Source organism: Diachasma alloeum, unplaced genomic scaffold, assembly GCF_001412515.2.
Source record: "Diachasma alloeum isolate Michigan unplaced genomic scaffold, Dall2.0 Dall_scaffold_00359, whole genome shotgun sequence".
Lineage (NCBI taxonomy): Eukaryota > Metazoa > Arthropoda > Insecta > Hymenoptera > Braconidae > Diachasma > Diachasma alloeum.
In genome coordinates this window covers 926,550-954,113 of record NW_021680498.1, presented here as the reverse complement: position 1 = coordinate 954,113, position 27,564 = coordinate 926,550, and the positions used below count along the sequence as shown (strand labels likewise).

The window sequence follows — 27,564 nt, the reverse complement described above, 5'->3', positions numbered from 1 at the left end:
GGGGGGGGGGAGTCTATAGAATTTCTATAGAATTATATAGAATTTCTATAGAATATAATTCTATAAAATATAGTTTCTATAGAAACGAATAATAATTTAATTACTATAGAAACCCTATTTTATAGAATTTCTATAAAAAAAATTCTATAGCATTTTCTATAGAAAATGTGCCATTTGAGGAAGTTGAATAAAAAAATTTAATTCTACTGATTTTTCCCATGTAATAATTGTGACTGGATCTTTTCTATTAGAAAAGTCAGTTGAATTATTTAGTAAAGCTGCTGAATTCTTTCGTACGTTTAACAGTGTCCCAACCATTTTATCAATCTTTGCTGTCTAGTCCTTTATTTGTGGATCTAACAGTATTCTATAGTCGTCTTCCACTACTCACTTTGTCAAATGATCCCCATCATCCTTCCACCCAACGTATTTAGAAATGGGTCCAAGTAATTTCTTCAAGAAAGCTGTGTATCTTTTATATCCCGAGCTCTCACCCAGCCTTTGTTTCCACGAGTGCAGATATCCGAGCGCCGTTGCCCATGGCACGTAATCACTCTCATTCATCAGATAAAGTGATAATCTCAGTGGAATAGTCGCATTTATTTCCCCAGCTTCGCAGAGAGTGAACGCGTCATCGATTAAATTCGCCCGATCGATCGGTGTGAATTTACGGTGATTTGTCATCAGAGTTTTTATTATGGCAGTCCACATCTCGTCCGGGTACAGCACTCTGTAGAAACCGGACTGATTCATGTTGAACTTTATGAATTCAGCGTTTTCGGGAATTTCGAAGGTAACTGGGAATCAAGAGAAAATATTTTTAGAAGGGCTTTTCAATTCTGAATTCGCCACGCACGAAAATGATTTATAGAAAAACCTAGCAAAGTAGCTAGATAATTCTATAGAAGTTCTTTTGGATCTCTGTTAGTTTTACGAATTTTTCGAGTCGAGACGAATTTTTTTTACGAGTTTTTTCTTCAATGGAAATGATCAATGGAAAATATTTTATAGAGAAAAATCAATAGAAATTGATTTTTTTAATGCAATTTATTCTATTGAAATATTTTCTATAGAAATTCTTCGACTCAAATTTTCTAAGTTTTTCTTGTTTGATTTTTTAATGAAGAGAGGAAAAAATAGAGTGGAAAAAATTAATGTCGGGGAATTAAAAAGTTTTCGTGCATGGGTGCATGTTCCTGATGAATGTAATAACACTAATTACCATCAGACATGTTCATCCAGACGGTGTAAACCCTCTGTGGCTCCTTGTCCGTGTAATAGGTCAACGGAACGTACCACTTGTAGTTGAAACTTGATTTTGATTGAGTTGTTTCGGTTTGATTATCTAGTGGGTAGAGTAAAAATCTCTTTTGGCTTGCAGTTATCAGCTTTCCCTCTCGACTTATCATTATGAGGGGAAAACCAGTCTGTTGGGTCCAAGTGTCCATAATTGCCTATTGACAAATGATAACGTTGGCTAATTGCATCATCATTTTTTAAATTGAATACAAGTCCCATTTTTGAATGGGAAAAATAAGAACGGAATTTGTGAATTTCTTGTATAGAAAAATAATTCAACGAATTATTCTTATAGAAAAATAATTCAACAAATTTTTATTTTTCTATAAAAAAAAAATAAAAAAAATAAAAAAATAAAAATTCGTTGAATTATTTTTCTATGGAATTTTCATTAAAAAATTGCAATAATAATTTGTCTAATTCCTATTCGCACTGAATAACATTCTACTCATAATTACAATTAAATTCCTTCTAGAACACACTTTAGAGTGTGAATTTCTGGAATTCAATGTTTGTTGATACTCTGGTAAAAGTGCGTGCCCCACACTATTATCAATTTTTAGTTAGTTCACACGGTAATTCAATTAATCTGTTGTTCATCTCCGTGTTAAGAATATTGTCATCTCGTGTTTTCAGCACCAAAATAAAAATTAAAACTTCATGTGGAATATTGAGTCACAGCTTCTTTTATTCACATCAGAAATTTTGTATTTGGATATTAATATTATTGGTTCAAAGTGAAAAAATCGATCATCATTTTCACTATATTGCATTCAGAATCTCCTATCCTTAACGTCAAAAATGTGAGATAATCTCATAATTCTAGCTATTAATTCTAATCAACTTTGTTCGAAGAAAACCTTAGTAAACGCAATATAAAGAAATCCGAATTATTCTATTTTCCTCTGACCTAAATGATTTGGACGATTATGATTCGTTTATTCATGTTTCATAGAAAGGTATTCAATTCTCTTTAGTTTGTTAGGCAGGCTTCATGAAAATGCGACGCATTATATTAATGATGAATAAAAACAACAAATAATAAAAGCAAAAAATTAATTGTGCATTAAAAAATGCGCCTGAAGAATAGAAATTGCCACAACTTTACCTTGACATCAAAAGTGTTGTTCGCATGCTTCGTGAAGACAGCCCACAGGTCATTGGTATCAGCATTCCCAAAGGCGTGGACATTGAGGTACTCATTCAGTCCACTTCTCAAGATGTCCTCCCCGAGGAAGCCCTCCAGCATATTGAATATCGACGCCCCCTTGGCGTAGCTGATGCTGTCGAAAATGGCCTCGATCTCCGCGGGGTCCTTGACGGGAACGCTGATGGGATGACTGGTGGCAAGAGCGTCGAGCCCCAGTCCCACTTGCGTCTTGTCCAGAACGAACTGATCCATGGTGCTCCACTCTGGTGACACGTTGTTGACCCCCGTGTACTCGAAGAAGCTCGCGGCCCCCTCGTTCAGCCACAGATCATTCCACCACTTCATCGTCACGAGATTGCCGAACCACTGGTGAGCGAGCTCGTGGGCCATGGCGAAGGCCACCCACTCGTGGGCAGCTGTCGATGTCTCGTCGGGATCGTAGAGAATCGCGGCCTCCCTGTAGGAGACCAGACCCCAATTCTCCATGGCACCCGCTGCCAAGTCCGGAATGGCGATGAGGTCTTGCTTCGGGAGGGGGTAGTTCACCCCGAAGAACGACTCGAAGTAGTCCATTGTGCGGACTGCTATCGTCAGGGCGTACTGCGCCTGGGAGCAGGAATGCAAAGTTCTTGTCATTTTTGGCATGTGCAACTGTCCGCTATTTTTGTATTCGACCTTTTTTTTCGACCATAGATCCAGGGTTGCCAGATTTTGGCGATATATAGCCAAAACCTGTACAATTTTAAATGGGGTGACGTCACGATCTGGTAATACTATAGATCGGCATCAATCATTAGTTTAGTAATATTATGAGAAGTTGCAGCTTACAATAATTAAAGTTTACTTATTTTTCATTGAAATTTGAAACTAAAATAATTGATAATTCCTATTTTTTTTTAATTAGTCTTTTACATTTTATTTGTCAATTGACTATTAGTATTAGTAAATATTTATAAATTTCATAAAAGGGATTTTTCGATTAGCCAAATAATCGTAAATCTTCCAAACTAATTTATTGATCGATAAAATAATTCAAAATTTGAATATTCAATTGAGGATCAATTTATTAATTAAAAAAATGTTTAGTAATGTTAACAGTTGACTTATTCAAAATTTACATTAATTGAAAATTTAGGATTATGGAGATGTCTGTTGTCGACATTTTCTGTCATTCAATTTTGAGGATTTTCTAAGAACTTGGGAGGACGGAGGGGTGGGGTAAAATGGAGCTATCGAGACGAAGAAAAAGTTGGGAAAGGATTGCGAAATGAATCAAGTAATCGTAGACTGAAATTCAGTTCTAGGTCTTTTCGAGGAAAACAAGCGGAAAATTGCTTTCGAATCAGCATATGCAATATATTTTTCTTCAATACTGGCGTGTAAATTGACCTGCCTTCTTTCCGTTGCGTCCTTACCTGGGAGAGCATCGACTCGGCGGCGTAGACACTCACGGAGATGTTCCTGGACGTCAGCTGGGAGATCCTCTTGAAGTCGCAGACAACGAAGGCCACGAGGTACGTCGACATCTCCACGGATTCTTGGAATTCGTCTCGCAACTGCAAGGGAGGGTTGCTCTATATTAGGGGGGTATATACTAATGTCTTCCGTTTTGCGTTGGAAGTATTGCCATATTTGGTTTTATGCGGGATGCACTGTCAAAAATTCTGTGAAATTTCAAGGAATTGAATCATTGAAAATTCAAAATTTTTGTGAAAAAATCAATGAAACCCGTGAATTTTAGTTCAATTCTTTCATGAAAATTGAACAATGTCGAAAAAATTTGGGTAATTACATTCTAGAATTCTCAGTTAATGAAAAATTCGGTGAATTTTAGTACCAAATTTCATGATTTCTTGCCCTCAAAAACAAATTCAATGTCACTCTCCTGAGAATTACTAGTGAATTGTCCATCGGCTGTATAAAAAAAGATAATGAGGATGATCATAGTAATCATTAAATGATAACAATTGGATTAAGTTGAGGAACACAGACAATGAATTGAAATGGATATGTAGTAGAAATGAATAAAATAATATGAAGGGATAAATTTGATGTACAATTGAAAAAATGATGTACAAGATGACCATTCGGAAACATTTCTAATTTATTAGCAAAAATGACTAGACAATATCAAGACCATAGTAATTCCCCACTTGTTTGATGATAATGTGGGAGTCTGAAGGGAAGGGGGTGGGAATGGTCAACTCCGAGCCTCAAATTCTTAACCCGAATGGTGATTGAATACAGAGAAAGGAAATGACCCTCGATCTTATAGAAACACTAAACACGAATTCGCTAAGAAATTTTATTGAATTTCTATTGAAAAATTAGACAGCTTTTCTGCAGAGACACTTTCTATATCAATTCCTAAAAATAAATTTTCAATTTTCTTCTCCTCTTATTAGCAAAAATCAAACGAGAAAATTCTGTGGAAAATATCTCAGGAAAATAAATTGTACAGAAAAATAAAATCCCATTTATTTTCTGTATAAAATAGTTTCTGTTGACCATTTCTATAAAAAAAAAAAACGGAAACAGAAAAGCTCTGGAATTTTTCAATAAAAATTCAATACAATTGTCTTGCGATTTCACTATTAAAAATTTCTATAAAAATTTTTCGTGCGTGATATTATTCACAACGGTTTAAATTCGATCCTCCGTGCATTCAGAATCTCGTCACCAATGGAATTGATAGAAATAAAAATGAATCAGCACATTCGACTGAAAATATTATAAATGGAGGCAGTAAAATCATTTACGACGAGAGCACTCACCAGTCCTGTGCCCATATAAAACCCAGCATCCTCCGTGTTGACGATCGGCATATTGCACAGTGCTATATGAAACCTGTCCCTGAATATCGATACTTTGAATTTCGCTTTGTAGTGGGGTTCGTCGAAGCACGGAAATGCCGAGCGAGCGTATGTCGGCTCAAAATGGGTTGTCGCCAAGTATCTGCACATAAATCGGCAGGGGAAAAAATACAAATCATTATTGGGTGCAATTTGAATTTTTCGAACTTCGGAAATGGGAAAGTATCGGGTAATTCCGGGATTTTGTATGGAGGGCCCTTCATCTGCTTTAATTTAAATTTAACCCCTTTGAGACATTTAAGCTATTCAATCCCTGTCAGATTCAATATTCCTTTTTTCAATTAATTGTTTATAATCATTCTCATTGCAAAAATTAACGTGACCGATGAGAATCATATGTCCCAATTTATCAGCTGTTAAATTTTCGAATTCCTACGCTCACTGAATACGATTTTAATCATAATTACAATTAAATTCCTTCTAGAACACACTTTAGAGTGTGAATTTCTGGAATTCAATGTTTGTTGATACTCTGGTAAAAGTGCGTGCCCACACTGTTATCAATTTTTAGTTAGTTATTGTCGTTCATCTCATCAATATAATCCCGTGCTTAGAATATTGTCATCTCGTGTATTCAGCACCAAATTAAAAATTAAAACTTCATTTGGAATATTGAGTTACATCTTTTTATTCACATCAGAAATTTTGTATTTGGATATTAATATTATTTGTTCAAAGTGAAAAAATCGATCATCATTTTCACTATATTGCATTCAGATTCTCCTATCCTTAACGTCAAAAATGTGAGATAATCTCATAATTCTAGCTATTAATTCTAATCAACTTTGTTCGAAGAAAACCTTAGTAAACGCAATATTAAGAAAGTAGAATTATTCTATTTTCCTCTGACCTAAATGATTTGGACAATTATGATTCGTTTATTCATTTTTCATAGAATGGTATTCAATTCTCTTTAGTTTGTTAGGCGGGCTTCATGAAAATTGGACGCAAGACGATTGCTCTCATGAAAACCGCCTTACTCTCTCCATTGCTTCGAGATATGGCCCATATTTATACCCTTAAAATTAAAAGATTGTCAATCTATATTCATTTAGGTATTCATAAAAAATGGGGCGTTAAATATACGAAACCTGATACCTGTTCTCTCCTTCTGCCGTCTTATAAGAACTCAGATAAAATCCCTCGAGTTCGGTCGTTAATCTCGAAATGAATCTCAAGTGTAATGTGTAATTCCCTCTTTTCCGGAATTTACTCTCCTCGAGTTCTAGGTACAGCTGCTGATGCGCCGGGTATTCCAGCAATTTTGAGATCTTCATCTCGTGGCCTTTACGATTCACCACCATCTGGAATTATTTAGGCATTAGGGGTCGCTTAAGTGAGCTCAGGATTTTTATTCGTTGACCGAGACTACTTACTCTGTCTGTTATTGTCAAGTTTTTACTGTGGAAGACGATAAAATTGGTCTCTCTATCGACGTAAAATTCAATAGTTACTTGTCCTGAAGTAATAAAACGCACATTAATTAAATACAGAAGAAATAATCTGCGACAATTAATTCATTATTCATGTATTCCAACAATAAATCCCGAATAAAAAATATTTCTTCTCCCGTTCAACAATTGCTAGTGCAGTTAATTAGCTGTTGCTTTAATTTTTTCTATTTGTGGATTTTTGGAGACGTATATTATTATTTATATTTACCTTTGACCTCTAGGGTTGTTAAATTGGGGTGAATAGTTATATTGTATCTAGTTGGATGCGAAAACGCGGGTAATCTAACGTTGTCCCAGGGAAATATCTGTGGACGTGAGAGTTTTCATTAAAAATCAATTAACCGTATTAATCAGTCAGTGAATGAATCAACGACTGGGGTTATACCTCTCCGTTAGTCGCCATTGGCTCTGCCCCAGCACTATCATCCTCGACCTCCAGATTAGCAGGCTTTTCACCCGCGCATGGACAGTCTGCATAATCAGTAGTGCAAACAAAATTTCATTCAACGAGAAAATTAGTGAATTGATGATTAATCATTTCATCGGATAGAATGTGATGAAGGTCAATTTTAAGAACGGAAAATTCTACGACATATTCCTCACAGAATAATTACTCCACCCCTGCGGTTCACCACCTCATCGTCCTTCAAATCAACTGAATCGAATTTTTTTCTCACCATTTTGTGGTCCCGCAAAAGCGATGATGAGTGATATGGCGAATAGAATAGCAAGAACGACTGTTGCGATGCACAACGCGCGCTTCTGGGAACATACAGCCACCCCATTGTGCTCGTACAAGCTCCTCTTGTGCAGTCCCGTGTTACTGTCTCCTGAAAAACATGTTTTTTCCCTTAAACTAACGAGAAATTCGTCAATTACGTCCGCAGAAATTTAAAAAATTCCTGAAAATAATTGCGTGGCCATACGCAAAAATATATATTCTGAAAATTATATATTTTATGTATGGAATTGGCCTAATTTATACATAAAAGTCATATAAAATATATATGAAGCATATAAAAATTTATATTTTGTATAACTTTTATGTATAAAAGTTACATAAATTTAAATAATGTTTATGTATAATATAATAACGTTTTATGTATATGTTTATAAATTTGCATATGCTTCATATATATTTTATATAAATCTTATATATATTCGAATATATTAAATTGGCCTATATATATTTTTTTTATATATTTTTCCATGGGGGTGTTCTGGGATTAAAGAACAGTTTCTCGACTAGGACTACCATGTACATATTGAAAAATTTCAATATTTAAGATTGACTTCTAAGAGGATTAAACATTAACAGTAAAATGATCTTCCTCATGTTTGACCCTCGTAAGGGTCACGAGCTCAATATTGACATTCTATATATGGAATAAACATTTAATTAAGCAATTATATCTGTATGCATCAAATTTGATCCTGTAACTGGCATTATTTTGTTAGGGTTATATACAATGAATAAATGAATAAATGAATAAATAAATAAATAAATAAATAAATAAATAAACAAATAAATAAATAAATAAATAAATGAATAAATAGAACACTCTCATGCAGAACAAAATACTGCCTCCCCGATCGATGCGCCGATTTTTTGGGTCAATACCACAATGTTTTCATTATTTTCCACAAGGACTCGGCTTTCAATTATAAAAAAAACCTCGCGACGCGACTCCACTCAACAGTTACGTTAAACTTTTTTACGGTTTGTACATATGTTTGAATGTAAAAGGTTGTGCATTCGATTCAATCGTTCTCATAAAAACTTTACACACACGCTCTCACCACTTGACCTGATTCCCTTTTTTTCGCGACCGTGATTCAAAACCCTTGATGCACACAAGACCACTCGTCAAGTTTTCACATGTATTTCTTTTTATTTTTGTTGACGAATGCTCGAAAGTAAAATTCTTCGGATGAACTACATTTTTTTTCTATTTTCAAGACGAGTAATGGAATGCATCAGTATTTATGCGGTGGGAGAGTATTTTTAAATCGTGTTTTTTGTTTCACGATGTCTCGATTTTTATTGAATCTTGTTATTCTTGAATAAAAAAAAAGTCAAAATCAATTTTTAAATCCAGACAATTTTATTTTAAAAAATCGGGATTTAAAGAGATGAGAATTTTGAACAGGAAAGATGAAATATTCTCAATTAGAAATAAATATGTTCTTTGAAACAGATACACCAGTATTTTTAACCAAGGCCGGAGGGATTTAATCTCCATTATGAGAGGTTTGGTCCTCATGAGGGTTTAATCCTCATGCGGGTCAAATTTTTATTTGATTACTATTGTTGGTGACGATAACACTAATGATTTTCAACTTGGAATTATTTCATTTGTGTGATAAGCGCTGGAAGTTCAATATTTACATTTGAGCTTTATGAGGATTAAAAGTTCGAAGTTGAGAATTGACCCTCACGCACCTCAAATAAAAACAAAAATTTCAATATTTAAGTTTGACTTCTAAGAGAGTTAAACATTAACAGTAAAATCATCTTCCTCCTGTTTGACCCTCGTAAGGGTCACGAGCTCAATATTGACATTCTGGTATTTATACCGGGTTTGACCCTCATGAGGGTAAAATTCTCAACTGATTAATGTTGCTGATAACAATATGAAATTTGAATCGAAATTATTTTATCTGGGTGATGAGCTTCGGGATTTTATTATTTATTTTTGACCCTCATGAGGGTTCCTCAACCTTTACATTTGGACCCTCATGTTAATTATTTCAATTCAAATTTTATATTGTTATCAACAATATTTTGACCCTCATGAGGGTCAAACATTGTCAAAATATTCTTGACATTGCTACTATTGATCTTTGACCCTCATGAGGGTTCCTCAACCTTTAAATTTGGACCCTCATGAGGGTCAAACATTGTCAAAATATTCTTGACATTGCTAATATTGATGTTTGACCCTCATGAGGGTCTAAATTTAAAGGTTGTTGGACCCTCATGAGGGTCAAACATTGTCAAAATATTGTTGACATTGCTAATATTGATGTTTGACCCTCATGAGGGTTCCTCAACTTTTAAATTTGGGCCCTCATACCACTCAAACACCAACATTGAAATTTTGGTCCTCATATACAGTTATACCATCACAAGGTTCTCTCAATTTTGACCCTCACGAGGGTCAACCCTCAATATTGAACTTTCACAATACTAATATTTTCAACCCGTCAAACCTCATAATTACCACCAAATCAACCACCATCCTCCCCATCACTACAAATTCCCCTCCCCGAAGAATGCACCCGAACACTATTGATCCTCCCCACGTGCTCTGTTCCAAAAGTCACTCACCCCTCTCCCCCAGATGAAAAAAAATGGTCACATCCTTACCCGTGAGGAAGGCAACATCATCGACATCCTGTTCGCTCATAGCGAAAGAGTTAGGTGGTGGTCTTCGATAAACAAAACCCTTCACCTCACCGTCGTTGGACGCATACGCGACTTTAATAAGGGGCTCCCTCTGTTCAGCCAGAATAATTACCGAGGCCCCAGCGTCCCCGTGATTCCCGATGAAAAAATCAAAAAATCTCACACCACGCAATCCTCACACCACCTCTGTAACTTCACTCGTGAAAACTGGCATAACTGACATGATTGAAGTGCCCAGGGACAGCCTCGTGTAATACCAGGTCACTGGGTTGTGCTACCACCATATCACAATACTCATACATATATTTTTTTTTTCTGCGATTCGATCCGTGGGTACCTAGTGCGCAACACTAATGACGCTCATCACTCCTGCCAAAAGTGCGGAAAATAAAAGAAATAATAATGCGAATCGAGTGGGGCATAATCAGTGATACGAGTAGATGAAATTGGATACGTGTATGGAAAAGTCGGATCTAACTGTATGATTTCTGTACTCGGTGAGAGTACACACGTACTCAGACATTACATATAACATTTGGGAGTGATATTAGAGACTGACAGCAACTGCAGAGGTGAGCAGAAATGGCGGACGGTGAGGGGACATGGGAAATAGGGGATGGGAGTTTTTCCCCTTCACGGCGCAACCACTCGTGGAGACTGGGGGGATGATTTTCGGGGGAGGCTGTGTAGTCTCGGGGGGTTGTGTGTGTGTGTGTGTGGGTGCTGTGTACGCTGGTTCAACTGGGCTTTGGGGGATTGTAACGGTATAAATGGGGGATGGTTGAGGGGGTGGGTGGCGCCATCTAGGGGAGGGTTGGGGCGGTGTGAGAGGGGTGGAGGAGGGTTTTGCCGAGGGTCGGTTAGACTGTTCTCTTCAGTTTGATTATTGGGGTTGGTGGTAATTGTGAGAGGGTTTTGGGAGGGTAATGAGAGGTAGGTTTTTTGGGTTGAGGTTTGAACCTCGTGAGGGTCGGAAGTTCGAGGCTGAGGGCTGGCGCTTATGAAGGTTACGAAAAGGCTGGAAGTTCAGTAATGAGGTTTGACCCCTGTGAAAGGTATGAGGGTCGCAAGTTGATAATTAAGTTATAGAAGGTTTGACCCTCATGAGGGTTTGATCCTCGTGAGCCTGAAATTCTCAGTTGATTATTGTTGTTGGTTAAGATAATCATAATAAATTGAAATGATTTTATTTGGGTGATAAAGGTTGGAATTGGGGTATTTACATTGGAACCTCATGAGGGTCAAAAGTTCGATTCTGAGGGCTGGCCTTGATGAATCTTATATATTGATTAGAATTTCAATGTTTAGGTTTGACGCCTGTGAGGGGCATGAGGATTGCAGGTGGATATTGGAGTTTCGGCCATTATAGGGGGTTTGACCCTCACGAGGTTCAAATTCTCATGGGGGTCAACAATCAATATTGGAATTTCGGTCCTCATATAGACTTTTAGATTCACCAACGGTAAACGTCATTATTTACGTTTCGCCCAGGTTTCACCCTCATGAGGGCTCGAACCTCATGAGGGTCAATAACCCTAATTTCATCCTTATTGTCGATATAAATATTAAAATTTCACCTAAAAATGGGGGTGCTTTACTGGACCCATAATAGGATTACAGGGGTTGGAGAAGGGTTACCCTTTGGATATTGACATTTGACCCTCACGAGAGTGGAATAAAATGGACTGTCTTTGTTCGTAAAAATCTCCTCATCAAATGATCCGATTTAGATGAATCAAATCTCATTTCAAAGGTTATAAAAATACCTGAAAAATGGACAGAAATTCATCAAATTTCCCTTTCTCATTCTTGAGCAACTGGCGATAAAAAGCGGTCCTTTTGACTCGACTCTCCCCCACTAACGAGTTGATTAATAAACATCACGTGGGTTTAATTAAGTGGATCCAATCAAAAGGGATGAATTTTTTTTTCGTGGGGAGTGCACTTGTACTCCCAAAGGACTGAGAGTAAACCCCGGACTCTCATTTTTGTGAATAGAATGGAGAAAGTTTTGAAAATTTAGTCGCATTTTCAGCGTAAAGAGCGTGAGAGTGAACCTTGGATTGGGAATCGATCGGCGTCTGCCGAGAAGGGGTGTCGCCCCTTTTCAAGCTCAACTGTCTCACTCTCCATTTCTCTCGCTCCTCTCCCTACTATAACCACTAACCATTGATCACATTAGTCCTGCCGGGGACGTTGGACTTTGCCGATGCCGACAAACCCCTTCAGTGATACTCGTTACTCGTGGATTTAACGTCTTAGCTTGGCATCTTTCAACACTTCTCCGTCATCTGCGATTTAAGCCGATTATTCATTAAGACCTTTCTGATCACAATTATCGTATTAGGATCTCATGATTAGGTTCATGAATATTCTTAATTGACGTATGGAAAGCTTGAGGAGATGTTGTGTCATTGAATTGCTTGAGAAATTTCAGATGAGATGAAAACGGTTGATGTTAACTTTCAACCCTTATGAGGGCCATATGAGGGTCACAATTATGAGAGTCATAAAATGTCGAATTTAAGCCGTATGGAGGTCAATATTTTGATCTTCACAGTCGAGCCTTGTGAGGGTCTTGATATTCATATGGACAGTCGACCCTTATAAGGACCAGATAAGGGTCACAATTGGGAAGGTCACGTAAATGTCAAACTTGAGCTGTATAGAGGTCAATATTTTAATCTTCGCAGTTGAACCTTATGAGGGTTAACATGCCGATATTGACATTCGACCCTGATAAGGGCCATGTAAGGGCGAAAATTATGAAAGTCATATAAAAGTTGAAAGTTCAATGAAGAGTAATGACGATATGCATGAACAGCCCTCATGAGGTTTATCTAAGGCTCAGCCCATTGATATGGACGTTTGACCCTTATGAGGGCATATAAGGGTCAAACATAATGAGGGTTATCACTTCAAAGAGGTGATATTTGATACTCATTGCTGAACCTTGCGAGGGTCAAAATATGAAAATTAATTTTTGACCCTCATGAGGGTCATATAAGGGTCAAGTAACTTTGCTATGGAGTCTAGCTCGCAATTTCAGGTGAAATCAAAACTAAAGACGACATATTCTTCGGTGAAAACCCCAACATCAACAGAAGCATCGTAATTTTTACTAGACCTATTGCACTGAAAAATGCGTCCTTTCGCTTGGTTTCAGCTAAAATTTCCTTTTATTTGAAAAATTTACTTTCCCAATTTTTTTTTTCAACACTGAACTCTTGAACTTGTGACCCCTCGCGTATTTGCGGTAGATCGTAGCCCTGCGCATCCCGTTGACTGACGACATAAATTATTCCAACTGCTCTCAACTCTTTCTTGCATCTGCCGGAAAAAGGCGGAATGCTACCGCTCGTTTGACGTCCCTTTGTCTCGGCTTTTTTTCATTCGCACGCCACTGCTCCCTAAACCCAGAGAGTAGGAACACGGTTCTGGGTAAAGCACGTGATACCCTTGGGCTTGCTCACGAAATCTACACGCATTTGGGACTCGTTAGCCTGGTGACTTTGCAGGGGGAAGGAAGGTGCGATCGATTTGTAGGTACAGGTCACGATACCTGGTCTGTGCTACTCTCGAGTGGATTTTGGGCGGTGTTATGGAGGCAGGAGTCGATGGATTTGGGTGAAGTCGATTGATTTGAGGAGCAGTTGAATTGAAAAAACATGAAACTGTTGCGCTACATTTCGGTTTTTCTCCTGACCAATTGTTACGAATTGAGTAATGAGGGCTCACGTCTTGATACTCAGGTTGAACCCTTTTAAAGGTCATGTAAGGGTCAAAATGTCAAGATTGAAATTTGATAATCATGAGGGTTTAGATCTTGATATTGACGTGTCACCTCATATGAGGGTCATGGAAGGGTCAAATACCTATGGGGTCATCGCCTTGTAAGGGTCAGGATCTTGATATTGACATGTGAACCTTATGAGGGTCAAATGATAATATAGATATTGGCCCTTATGAGGGCTCGCTCTCTATTGGTATTAGACCATCATGAGGGTGCCATGAGGGTCGAAATTATAAAGCTGCTACAACAGATGAAATTTAAGTCAAGATTAATGAGGGTCTTAATCTGGATATTGACGGTTTAACCCTTATGAGCATTATATAAGGGTTAAAAATTCAATATTGACCCTCATGAGGGCCACGTAACGGTCGGTATTATAAGAATGTTGTAGGAATCAAAATTCGTCAAGATGAGTGAAGGCCTAAATTGCAATGAAGACATTTTACCCGTATGAGGATCATGTAAGGGTCAAATTTGACCCTGAAGGCTCGTGTAAGGGTCAAATGCATATATTGAAGGTTTGACCCTTTTGACCTATAAGGGTCATATCAGGGTTAAATATATATACTAAAGTTTTGACTCAAAACCCCATTTTGAACCTCATAAGGGTCAAAACTTTAATATATACATTTGACCCTTACGAGGTTTAAAATGTGGTTTTGGATAATATTCAGATCAAATCTAAGAAGTTGAAATCTCCACTATCTCCTGACCAAGCAACCTGAATCAATCTTTTTTTTCTCTTTAAACCTTCAAAAAAAAATCTCAAAAATAAAATAGAAATAGAAAAAATAGAAAAAAAATGGAAATCATTGAAATTCACTCTGCAAATTTCCCCATCTCGACGATTAATTTTACCTCCCCCATTCCTACAGAACTACTCGTCTCACCTGACATCTCAGGGACTTCCGTATTGGCAATGCCGTTTTGCCCCGGACTCCGTGAGCTCGATGTCCGCCCAAGCGGTTCCATTCGAATAGCCTCACTGCTCTCCCGCGTCGAGTGCCCCGGCATTTTCCTCCCCTATGTCCGCCCCTTTGTACTAGTCTCTCTTCTTTGGCTCGAGTCAAATTCAAGTGAAAAATTTGACAAAAATCACAGATGCATTCTCTCCCGGTATTTCTCCCCCTCAATTCCCTCGGAATTCATTTCAATATTTAATTACTTTGTGCTCCAATTCCTCAGTAGAATAGTACAAAATCACATGGGTCCAGATGATCATAGAACAGTCTTGTCTTTGTCTAATTTTTTTTCTGCTTTCGCGGAATACTTTCTACCCGACGTTTGGTCCCTTTTGAATATTTTCTTTTGGTACTCTCTATTTTTCTATGATCTCCAACTACTCTCGGTAGCTCTCCTCCCTTTAATTAATGAGTACAGCTTCGAATTCTCTTTTTTATCCTTCTTTTTCCATTCATGTTCACTTGTGGAGGGGAAAATATTCATTCTGCATGGCTCATTCCTTTGTTTCACATGTGTTTTTTGAGTCTTCGGTAACACAGTTACGTTTCATTATGAAGTGCGATTGTGACTTGGAGGTTTCTGGAAAAATGAGGGTTTTATTGAGTTAATGACAGAGCAATTAGGCCTGGGGTTTCGCGGGGTGAAGAATCAGGTGAATATTACTTCTGAATGTCAGTAATTATGAGCTCTGGGGAATTTCTATAAAAATTTGAGTGGGAAACTGTTAATTTTACGCAAATTGTTGTGACTTTTATTAGAATTATTGCATTTTCTGGTAATTATGCCTGTAAAAATTACAGATTTTAGAGAAATTATTCAGGATTTTTAATAATCATGAGCTCTAGGCAATCTTTATCAAAACTACAATAAAAAAATCGGGAATTTCACTTATATTATTGCACTTTTTCTACAGTTGTTGCATTTTTTTACAGTAAAATATGGGATTTTATGGGATTAATGACAGAATAATTAAGCTTGGCAGTTCAGAGAGGAAAAAATCTTTTGGAAATTATTTCTGTCATGTTAATAATCCTTCCCAGCAGTTTTTACTAAAATTCCAGTAGAAAAACAGCAATTTCACCCAACATATTGCGTTTTCTTGGATTTATCGCTAAAAATTCGGGATTTCCGTCAAATTAATGAGAGTAATTAATTTTGGCTATTTAGGAAGAGAAAAATCCACTGAAAATCACTCCTAAATCTCAGTAATTATGACCCTTCAGCAGTTTTCTCCAAAATTCAGGTGGAAAATCAGGCATTTCACCCAAACTATTGTAAATTTCATTGAGCTCATTGTATTTTCTACTAAAGATTAAAAAAAATACAGGCCACACGATTATTTAAATTCAGGGGCAACGAAATAAAAATATCTCAAGAAATTCTCATCAACAATCAATTTTAAATACTTTATCGATTGATCTTACTGAATCAAACTACCAAAATCCTATTTTATCTATGTTCAATACCTTTGGACGAAGAAATAGTCCTGAACATTTCAATAAGTAATTCACTATCTCCTTCTTTCACTCAATTTATTTTTCACCGTCTCCCATAGCTCTGGAGATATTTATCAACTAATCTTGAACTTGAGTTAATTCGTCTATTCTCACAACTTCCCACCTAAACTGCGGATTTACTACTGTCTCTCGTGCTTACATAAAATTAGCCCGAGGTTTTCACTCGCTCTAGGCACTTCTTCTGAAGTTGCGAGTCTATTTTTTGGCGAATGAAGACGCTGAATTCAAGTGCCAACTATTCCACATCCCAAATACGTCGACTTACGTTCGAAATATCATGTAACCCATCAACTGTAATACTCTGTCATCTACATCGGTTTTGTTCCAGCGGCGTTTATTCAAGCCTAGGAAATCCGCAGATTATGTAACTTATTGGCTAGACACTTTGTTTATCTCATCGTTCATCCTTCAATTTGTAATTCTATCCGTTAATACAATACAAGGAGAAAAAGATGAGTGATGTCCTTCAAAGGCCAGGAAAATTTGTACAAAATTTTAACAAATAAATTACAAAATTTAAGAAAATATGTAAAAAAACATGTATTTTTGTATTTTTAAAAATTATTTTTAAAAAGATTCATTTTTTCTTTTATTTTTCATGAATTATAGTCCACAAATTTTGATGAAATTTTGAAAAATTTATTAGCAATTTTAGAAATTAATTAATAAAAGTTTTCATGAATTGATAAAATGAAAAAATTAATTTGATTAAAATTTTCTAATGCAATTTACAAGCGTTTTTCCATTTCCAACCAATGAAGTCTGTATTTGGAATGGGAAAACATTTGTTTATATTCGAATAACTATTCAATTTAGATGAAAATGAAGTTGAGATGCAATTAATAATTCCTTTAAACCTATTTAATTTGAATAAACCCATTAATTGAATGAAAAAACATTCGTCTTGACATTGATATCCTTAAAAATGTAAAAACAAAAATTGCAACGAACTAGCTGACAATTCAAAAAAATAATTTATAAAAGTTCTCATTAAGTTCGACGAAATTTTTTAATGAAATTTCAAGAATTTCTCCACTGGAACCAATGAAGTTTAGAACACCAAAACATTTGTTCTATTATTGAAAAACTGTTAAATTCAAATAAAATTAAACTTAAAACGCAAATAAAAATGCAATTGAACCCTTTCAACTCGAATAAACTCGCTAATTACCTAAAAAAACATTTCTCCAGCCGTAAAGACCCTCAAAAATGCAAAAACACGTGGTCCCCCATCCCCACCCCCGCCTGATCCCCAAACGCGTCGCCCAATCACCCCATTTCGTTTCCAAAATCGATGAAGCCTCGAAACGAGTCTAATCGAATGACAGACCATGCACTCTCCCAGCTAAATTACCCGTTAATGCCATTAAAACCACCGGCTGCGGATGCAAAATCCCCAGTCTCCATTTCGTCGCTGAGACAATAGCCCTCACCTGAAAATTCCTCCCAACCGAGAGCCTCCAAACAACTCCGGAAGATAAATCACTCGACAATTGTCTCCTTTACTTGCGGAATCGACTGCCCCCCCGGGTTTATTGATTAATTATTCGGGCAGTGATAAGCCGAATGCTAATTGCCATAATTACCATAATAATCTCCCCTCACAGCCCCGAGATTCGAACTGGCGGGTGGACTCGACTCACCTATTCCACGACGAACGAATGCCTCTGACTAGTGGACGAACGTGAACGCAAGTAAATAAACAAAAACTGTTGACTGTAAACTACAATAAATAATCTGCTTGCGACCGGGGGTGAGCCGGCGTTGATGTAAGCGCTCGGACGGTGAGAGTGCCACTGAGTTTGAGAGTTGAGCGTGGGTGAATATCCGGACGCAGGGAGGCGCGACCGTCAGGATCAGCCACAGGTTGCGCGGTTCTGTTGTGTTCAGCATCTCGGCGCTTGCACAGTGAATGCAGTGTGTCACGCGGAGGGGTCTGAAGCCGAGGGTGCGTCGGATAACTTCGATAGAATAAATAAAAAATATTGGTGGCTGGAAGCTGACGATAAATATATGAGAACTCGCTGCTCGTAAAATATTGTACAAAAAATTGAACAGGAATAAAGAGAGACAAAACAAACGATTTTCTAGGAATTATTTCCGTCCTCCATTAGTATTATAACTTGAACAGTATTTTTTACACTAATAAAATAACTATTATACGATTTATAAAGACTGGGAAAGGAAAGAAGTATAAACAATTATAGCAAAGATCTTTTGTTTCCTAGTTCTTATTATTACTGATTTATACCAATAAAAAACACTTATTTTTGTGATCTACTACCAAATATTTCACGTTATGTAATTGAGTAATTACAATAAAATTTATATTTTTCTCCTGCGGATACGCTGTTGTGCCTTTTTTTCTTTCTACATATAGCAAAACATTGTTACTTTTTTTTAAGCACATGAAAAAGTTGAGACTTTTGAATATTAACTGCAAAAAGGTTGGCATTTCAACCAAAACAGAATATTATTACGAAATTTCATTCTCGAATATTAAATAAGCTAGAGAGTCACTGATGGACCATAAGTTTAAACATTCTGTACAAGATGCGAAAATAAAAGTTTTTTGATTCTAGTTTTTAAGATATATATATATACTGTAAATACTGATTGTTTAACGAATAAAAACCTTGAAAATAAAAAAACAAGCCGAGGGTGCGTACCCCCATAGAGCCATTTATTGTCGGTCACCCCTCGGTGCCGGGTTTCGTCCCCCCGGAGCTGGGAATCACGCGGGGATTTTTTTCAGTTCTCAGGAATTTTCGAACGGCGATCAATAATTTTGGGGAATGCGGGGGCGGGCGGGACTTATGTCGTTCTACTCGTATGAAATTGGAGGGATCATTTTAGGGGGAGCAGAGGTTGGCAGAATCATAATGCAGGGTTGGAATTCAGTAGCGAAGTGGTAAAGCGGTGCACGTCGGTTTTGACTATTGACCAGTTTTCAATGAATATCTCGGAATCTGAGGGAAATAGAAAAATTTTTGTTATAACCTTTTTTGTAGGGCCGGTTGAGGGCTACAACAAATGTGGTTACGAAAATTTCGCTATCTCCCTTAGATTCGAAAATATTCCTCAAAAACTCAACTGGGAGATGAGGCGACTTGAGCCGTTTTACCACAGTTATGTAATCAAAACTGTTTTTATTCAATAAATTCATGAGTTTATTCACTAAAAAAAATTTCCGGAAATGCTCTCAAAACAAAGAAAATTCTTATCGGGAATTAGCAAATAGTAAACACGATAAATTTCCATTCGGAAAATTTCCAAAGGAAAATTATTAAATTGTTGAACGCAGAGAAATACTATTTACAGTAATTCTCATTTATAATCCATCGAATGCGCGAAATTCTGTTCGAAATTTTATTTGGAATGCTTTCTTTGAGTTCGATTTCCCCAAAAATTGTCTAAGACGTAGAACCGCACTGCTTGAGGATAGATCACTCAATGAAATATGTTATCAGAGTCAATTCTAGATAACGCGGCTGTCAGTACTGGTTCGGCTGGAAAACTTCAAGTCCACTCGTAGAATTCGTGAGTTCAAGAGTGTCGAACATTAGAGTCCAAAATGATGGGCGTAAGTACTCTCCACCATTCCTCCACCAAATAAAACTACAAATAGCGAAGAGTCTGAGGTAAAAAACATCCCTCGATTCATTTATTCATGACATTATCTCTGATGCAGATGTTCTTTCATTTCGGAGTGACGGAGACTGCCATTCTATTCTCCAACTGGCGGACGGATGATTGGCAGGGCATTCTCGGTTCGATGATAGGAATTATTCTTCTCGGGTCGATTTACGAGGGTCTGAAGAACTACAGGTACGATACCAGGCATCAAACAATATCTCAATTTTCGGATAAAAACGTTTAGATGAAAAATTAGTAAAAATTAAATTTAAAAAACTCGCGTTTTTTCATTAATTCTATTAAGGGGAGACTACTATGAGTTTTAAAAGTGGTGGGTTATTGGAGTGAGACTTTTCATACGTTGAAGATCGATTATATAAATTTAAAAACGAATAATTAGTGCAAAAAAATTTTTTTTATCGTTCGTTTGCCCGAAAACGCTTAAAATGCCAAAAACTGTCCAGGGCCTCCAATTTTTGAGCTACGAAAGATTATTCTTTTTCAAAATGTTCGGAAAAATATGTGGAATAACAATTATGCGCTATTTTTTTTTAATTCGCCTCTTACATGGTTCAATTTTCTTTTTTTCAATTTTTTTACACAAATAGTGAATTTTTTTATATGAAAAAACACGGAATCAGGTGTGTCTCACCCATAATCTCACTCTTCCATTTTAATTCATCAGAGAGAATCTATTCCTTCGAACAACTCTGATGAACCGTCATGCGCTGAAGAAGCCAACTCGAAGGAAAGCCCTTTTTTCCGCTATTCATCTACTCCAGACACTCCTCCACATGATGCAGTTGATACTCGGATATTTCTTGATGTTCATATTCATGACTTATAATGTCTGGCTGGCACTGGCCGTTGTTATTGGCACTGGTCTCGGGTATTGGATATTCGCGTGGGATAAATGCACCAATGAACACACTGACTGCTGCGGTTGAGTCATTATTGCAAAATAAAACTAAACCTCAAAAAGCGATTCTAATTATTCAATTAGAATAAATTCTCGAATTGAAATTTAAAAAAAGAGAGAAATAATTTTCAAAAGAAGAATAGTCATTTTCAAATTAATAATAATAATAATAATAATAGAATGATAATTTAGAGTAAAAATCACATGTTTTAATTACAATCATAATTATTTAATTTAATTGGATAAAATTATTATTTCTCGAAGTGATGCACTGAAAAAAAAATATTGTTTGTGCCGAAAAGTTATATTCGCCTGACAAAACAGAAAGTTTCCACCAAAATGATGATTTTTGTAGTAGTAATTGTTCTCGTGAGAAATTTATATGTTTCTCGAGTAAATACATTCGTTCTACAGACAATTTTTCCGCAGAGCTAATTTTTCTCTCAGTGTGATGATAGTATTTTTAATTTTAAGAAAGGAATTTTTTATTTTAGTCATTAAATCTTCATGAGTGCTTTTTTAATTGTTGGGACAATTTGTATCAATTTTATATTAAAATTCTGTTATTCAATAGTTGTTGTTGCTTTATTATAGTTATCGTATTTTCATTCCCATCTTACAAAGAGTTTTTTGAATATGCATAAATGTTTACTCGATTTAGATAAGTATTTTATTAACAGATAATGAAGTTATTTTCAACTGATAAAATAATTTTTTAATTATTATCATGTACTAATTCTTTAGGCGGATAAAATAGAGAGTTTATTCCATCGGAATGCATTCATTCTCCATGTGAGCGGTGCCAGATACCAAATCAGAGTTGATTATCGGTTATCTCGGCTGATTACACGAACGAGTCGGAAAAATGGAAAACATTGTAGTTGATGCGAGTGTTTTAGTGCTTCAGGTGAGTTTGAACGTTGGACATCGCGGACGGGATGGATAATACACGGAGCACTGAAGTAATTTGCTGTCAGGCGGGGTCAATATCTCTCGGTGCCCATGACGTATCCACGAGAGAAGTGATACTATCTTGGGACAAATTCAATACAAGGGTTTGGCTGGTTTTTGTGGTCTCTTTTGTCATCTGGGCGGTGGCGTTTTTCGCTGCGTATGCACCGAAGGATCGGGGGATGGATCATGGGGGGATGGATCATGGAGGAATGGATCACGGAGGGATGGATCACGGAGAAATGAATCATAGCGGAATGGATCATGGAGGCATGCACCATTGAGGTAATTAACAGCATATTTCGATACGAATGCATAAAATTAAAAAAACACTTTTTCCCCGAGTGTCAAACCCTATTTCAGCAGCGAAACGGTAAACAGATTCCCGTCGACTTGGCTCATCGCTGAGTTTTTGAGGAATATCTCCGAATCTAAGCAAAACAGCGGAATTTTCATCATGACCATTTTTGTAGCTCTCAATTTGCTGTATAAAAAAGGTTATTACAAAAAAATTGCTATCTCCCTTGGGTTCCGAGATATTCATCAAAAACTGAGCAATAGTCTAAATCGACTTGAACCTGTTTACCGCTTCGCTACTGATTTTTTCTCTACCGATAATTTATGAGAATATTTGACGGAGTGGAGCAGATTTGCTTGAGGGAAATTAAGCAACTTGATAGAAGGAAAATTAACATTTTTCACCAAAATTAAATTTCTGTCGTGATCATCAGAAATATCGCTAGAAGAATTCGAACTGTTGGCAGGAAAAAATATAATCTATTGTACGACAATCACTTGATCTGAGAGAACTCCATAGGTTTATACCATAGAAAGAATACATTGACGAGGAAAGAATATTTTTTTCCCAAAAAAAATGTCCCCTCGAAATTATTTAGTTTTGCCAAAAACACAGTTATCGGCGAGAAAATTGTAGTTTCCTCTTGAAATTACCATTTGTTTCATGGAAATTATAAGTGTTTATTGGACAAAAATATGCACTACTCAATAACATTCACTTGATAAAACCGGAGCCTCATATAATTCTCTGTAGAACGAATGTATTTATCCGAAAGACATATAAATGTCTCGCGAGAGCAATTACTACTACGAAAATTATCATGTTTTGGTGGAAGCTTTCTTTTTTGTCCGCAAGTAAATTGATTCAACACGAGAAAACAAATTTTTTCATTTCTCGTTTCAATTAAATGTCAAAAGTTATGTAATATTAATAACAGAATGTTGGTTGGCCTTGCCATTACAAAATGAACACGAGTATCAGAAAATTGTGTGAGAATTATCACATCAATGCTCGTAAAACGAAACGTCGACGATTCTCACAGTAATTTTCTCACACAATTCAATGTTCATTTCGTAACCGCGCATGGAGAGAAACCTCATCCATGCCCAACAAATGTTATTTGAGAGATAAGACCTAAATGTCCGAAATAGCCACGTAAAATTCCATTCAAATTCTCGATTGAAGAATTGCAGTTGACTCTTGTATTTATTTCCAGAAACGCGAGGTTCCCACAATAACGAAGCGATGCTGTGACTTGAATACTCCAGTCCTTCTATCTTTAGATTAATCCAAATGTACCTGGATCAATTGATTTTCTCCTTCTCCCGCAGCAGAACTAGAATAGCTCGAGACTTAAGGATGTTCACGTGGTTTGGGCCATTTTTTTAAAGTGGATAAAGCATTGTTCACAATATTTATTGAACATTTTGTTGAAATAATTTATTCAACAATGAAAAATTTGAAAAAGAGTCAAATGTGAAATTGAATAAAATATTGTTCACATTATTTATTGAACAACTTCCGGAAATAATTTATTCAACTGTGAAAAATTCGAAAAAGAGTCGAGTGAGAAACTGAATGAAATATTGTTCACAATATTTACGTAAGAAATTCCCGAAGAAATTTTCTTCGGCTATAAATTAAACTGTAAAAAATCTAAACAAGGGTCAAATGTGAAATAAAATGAAATATTGTTTACAAAATTTATTCAAGAACTTCACGAAAAAATGTATTTAACAATAAAAAATCTGAAAAAGGGTCAAATATAAAATTTAATAGAATATTTTTCACAATATTTACTCAACAAATTCCCGAAGAAATTTATAAATTTCTTCGGGAATAAATTCAGCAATGAAAAATCTGAAGTCAAATATAATTTGGAGTCAAATATTGAATTGAATAAAATATTGTTCACAAAATTGATTCAACAACTTCCCGAAAAAATCTATTCAACACTGAAAAATCCGAAAATGGCAAGATTTTTTCGCAAAAAAATGAAATCTTGCTACAAAAAAAATTGTCATCTTGAACGAAGTACTTGGCTATTCTCAACATCCCTCCACTCGTTCACCCACTCAATTAAATCCAAAATACTCAGAGAATGGCGTGAATTCACCTCCCGCGATCCCGCAGAAGCACGAAAGCGAGTGTAGTATCGGATTTTCCCATAACCAGAAGTAAGCCGAGAAAATTGCATTTGGGAATTGCCGCTGGCCTTCGGGGACAGCTAAATATCGGAAAAAGAACGAGTCCCCGACCGCGAGCGATGAAGAAAGGACGCGACACTAAAATAGCCGACGTCGCTTTGGGCACCGGTGATCCAAATATACATTTCGCGATCTCCTAAAATCCAATACAGGTGAAGTGACCGTCTTTTTCCGGTTGTGTGTCGTAAAACCTCGGCAAATCGTGAGTCTAGATGTGGCCCGGAGTGATATCCTGGATCGATCGGGGACCCGGAAGCTATTCATACGTCTTGAGTGAGCGGACGTAAATCCCCATTGTGTCCTGGATTTCGGCGGCGAGTGCATAAATTCCTCAAATGAAGAAATTTATGGGAAAAAGCGGTAGCACTGATTCTTCCTCAACGAAGGAATGACACATTTAAGTTGAATAAATTCTTCATTTGACATTTCTCTATTTATTTCGATGAAAATGTTCGAGTGAATTCATTTGAATGAAATCTGTTGATTTTTTTTATTCATTAAAGAAAAACCGTCAATTGTTTGTGAATAAAAATGTAAATAAACTTACTTATGAAAATGAATTGATAAATTAATTCTCTCAATTTGAATAAAAACTATTCATTTTTTAATGAATAAAAATGGAGATGAAAAAAAATTTTAGTTTAAATAAAAGTTTGATCAAGAGCTATTTTAACAGATATTTGAAATGTGAAGAGTTAAATTCCACAACTGGAAAAATGATCAATTAAAGAGTGTAAATGTTTTCAATTGAACTACAATTAATTATATTTAGCAAAATTACTATAAATTAGAAATTCTTTGCGTGATATTTCCAGAATTCTTGCTCGATAAATCCAACCAAATTTTTATTCTGTGCATTTTTCTCACGATTCGAATAATAAAATATATTATTCATAATTTAACAAATGTATATCCGTTGTTTTAAGGGCAGAATAAATTTATTTCTAGAAAAATTCTACTGATCCTTTTTCTCAAATAAATATCTATTTTCAAATGAAGGATTATTACATATTGATAAATTAATTCTCGTTATTTAAATAATAACTATTAATTTTTTAATGAATAAAAAGGCAGATGAAAATAAGTTTTACTTTGAATAAAAGTTTTCTCAAAAATATTTCAACATCAATAGTTGAATTTCAGGGCAGAAAAAATTATTAATTCAAGAACGAAAATGTTGAAAATTGAGATAAAATATATTACACTCAAGTGCAAATCACTGAGCATTAGAAAATTTATGTTTAATATTTCCAGATTTTTTTGCTTGATAAATTCCATAAAACTATACGGAATTATTTCATTCCATAAAATAAAATTTTCATCCCTTTTGTCATGTTTGAAATCGATTGATTGGTGAACAATAATCAAAATCGCCATTCATCCAAACTTCATGAAATTCCACATATTCATCAGCGCATTAAAGCTGCGAGTTGAATACGGAGTAAATTCCCTGGAAATAATCTCTCCCTCGCTGGATTCACTGCACCGACTCGGGACAACTTCTCCCACCGGCTGTTGAACTCGAAATTCTCATGAGGAATTGAGGTTCACCGGTTCGAACGGCCAATTTCCTTCCTTCCTCGTCCCTCCCCGTCATTTTTCATCGCTACCTAATTATCGTGAGGAAAATACCCGAGTTTATGCTGATAATGGAGAGAAAAAAGAACACTTTCATCCAGACACAAAGTCGAAGCGGGGAGGTGTAATGCGCTTCCACGCGTTCATCGTCTGGTCGATACTTGCCGTTGGCTCCCTCTATAGATAATCTGAGTATAGGTATAGTCCAGAGCTTTTCGCTTCCGCACACACCCATTCCAAAAGTGTTCCAGAGGTTCATGGTGTCGTTGTTTTAGGAGAGAGTTTGGTCGCGGGTTTTAACACCAAATTCGGAATTTTAAAAAAAAAACCGATGAAATTTACTGGAGAATTTTTGATGGATTTTGTTACGTATTCCCCTTCGAATCCTGATTCAATTGTCTATCATCGAACGGATCTTGCGTTGTTGCTGTTTTTCAGACAGAGTTGGTCGCGGCTTTTAACAGCAAATTCGGAATTTTTAAAAAGGAAACCGATGAAATTTACTGGATAATTTGTGATGGATTTTGTTGCGTATTCCCCTTCGAATCCTGATTCAATTGTCTATCATCGAACGGATCTTGCGTTGTTGCTGTTTTTCAGACAGAGTTGGTCGCGGCTTTTAACAGCAAATTCGGAATTTTTAAAAAGGAAACCGATGAAATTTACTGGATAATTTGTGATGGATTTTGTTGCGTATTCCCCTTCGAATCCTGATTCAATTGTCTATCATCGAACGGATCTTGCGTTGTTGCAGTTTTTTAGACAGAGTTTGGTCGCGGATTTTAACACCAAATTTGGAATTTTCAAAAAAAAAAAACCGATGAAATTTACTGGAGAATTTTCGATGGATTTTGTTGCGTATTCCCCTTCGAATCCTGATTCAATTGTCTATCATCGAACGGATCTTGCGTTGTTGCAGTTTTTTAGACAGAGTTTGGTCGCGGATTTTAACACCAAATTTGGAATTTTCAAAAAAAAAAAACCGATGAAATTTACTGGAGAATTTTCGATGGATTCTGTTGCGTATTCCCCTTCGAATCCTGATTCAATTGTCTATCTTCGAACGGATCTTGCGTTGTGGCAGTTTTTCAGACAGAGTTTGGTCGCGGATTTTAACACCAAATTTGGAATTTAAAAAAAAAAAACCGATGAAATTTACTGGAGAATTTTCGATGGATTCTGTTGCGTATTCCCCTTCGAATCCTGATTCAATTGTCTATCCTCGAACGAATCTTGCGTTGTGGCAGTTTTTCAGACAGAGTTTGGTCGCGGATTTTAACACCAAATTCGGAATTTTAAAAAAAAAAACCGATGAAATTTACTGGAGAATTTTCGATGGATTCTGTTGCGTATTCCCCTTCGAATCCTGATTCAATTGTCTATCATCGAACGGATCTTGCGTTGTTGCAGTTTTTCAGACAGAGTTTGGTCGCGGATTTTAACACCAAATTCGGAATTTTAAAAAAAAAAACCGATGAAATTTACTGGAGAATTTTCGATGGATTCTGTTGCGTATT

At 36.3% G+C, this 27,564-nt stretch overlaps 2 protein-coding genes across 2 annotated transcripts in view; one reads left to right on the top strand and one right to left on the bottom strand.

Annotated features, from left to right (window-relative positions):
• The window catches only part of LOC107041257 (endoplasmic reticulum aminopeptidase 2), a 22,092-nt gene extending 3,862 nt beyond the window's left edge, over window positions 1-18,230 (bottom strand). The window contains exons 1-12 of the mRNA XM_015261718.1: window positions 18,102-18,230; window positions 14,869-15,520; window positions 7,454-7,606; window positions 7,162-7,247; window positions 6,985-7,081; window positions 6,699-6,781; window positions 6,421-6,626; window positions 5,224-5,404; window positions 3,865-4,005; window positions 2,408-3,055; window positions 1,223-1,454; window positions 392-797 (exon numbers count right to left, since the gene is read on the bottom strand). Of these exons, the coding sequence (XP_015117204.1) occupies window positions 392-797; window positions 1,223-1,454; window positions 2,408-3,055; window positions 3,865-4,005; window positions 5,224-5,404; window positions 6,421-6,626; window positions 6,699-6,781; window positions 6,985-7,081; window positions 7,162-7,247; window positions 7,454-7,606; window positions 14,869-14,992 (2,357 nt within the window). The 5' untranslated portion in view covers window positions 14,993-15,520; window positions 18,102-18,230. The remainder of the gene's footprint in view (window positions 1-391; window positions 798-1,222; window positions 1,455-2,407; window positions 3,056-3,864; window positions 4,006-5,223; window positions 5,405-6,420; window positions 6,627-6,698; window positions 6,782-6,984; window positions 7,082-7,161; window positions 7,248-7,453; window positions 7,607-14,868; window positions 15,521-18,101) is intronic.
• A 1,734-nt stretch (window positions 18,231-19,964) lies between these two features.
• LOC107041211 (high affinity copper uptake protein 1) lies at window positions 19,965-21,041 on the top strand. The gene is made up of 3 exons (XM_015261653.1): window positions 19,965-20,041; window positions 20,150-20,286; window positions 20,780-21,041. Exons 1-3 carry the CDS (start codon window positions 20,033-20,035, stop codon window positions 21,039-21,041), a joined length of 408 nt encoding a protein of 135 aa, XP_015117139.1. The 5' UTR covers window positions 19,965-20,032.
• Window positions 21,042-27,564: the final 6,523 nt, after the last annotated feature.

Bases quoted from the DNA above. Each gene is read 5' to 3' on its own strand.
- LOC107041211 (XM_015261653.1), top strand. The intron at 20,287-20,779 runs GTACGATACCAG...TTAATTCATCAG, and splicing joins GAGGGTCTGAAGAACTACAG to AGAGAATCTATTCCTTCGAA.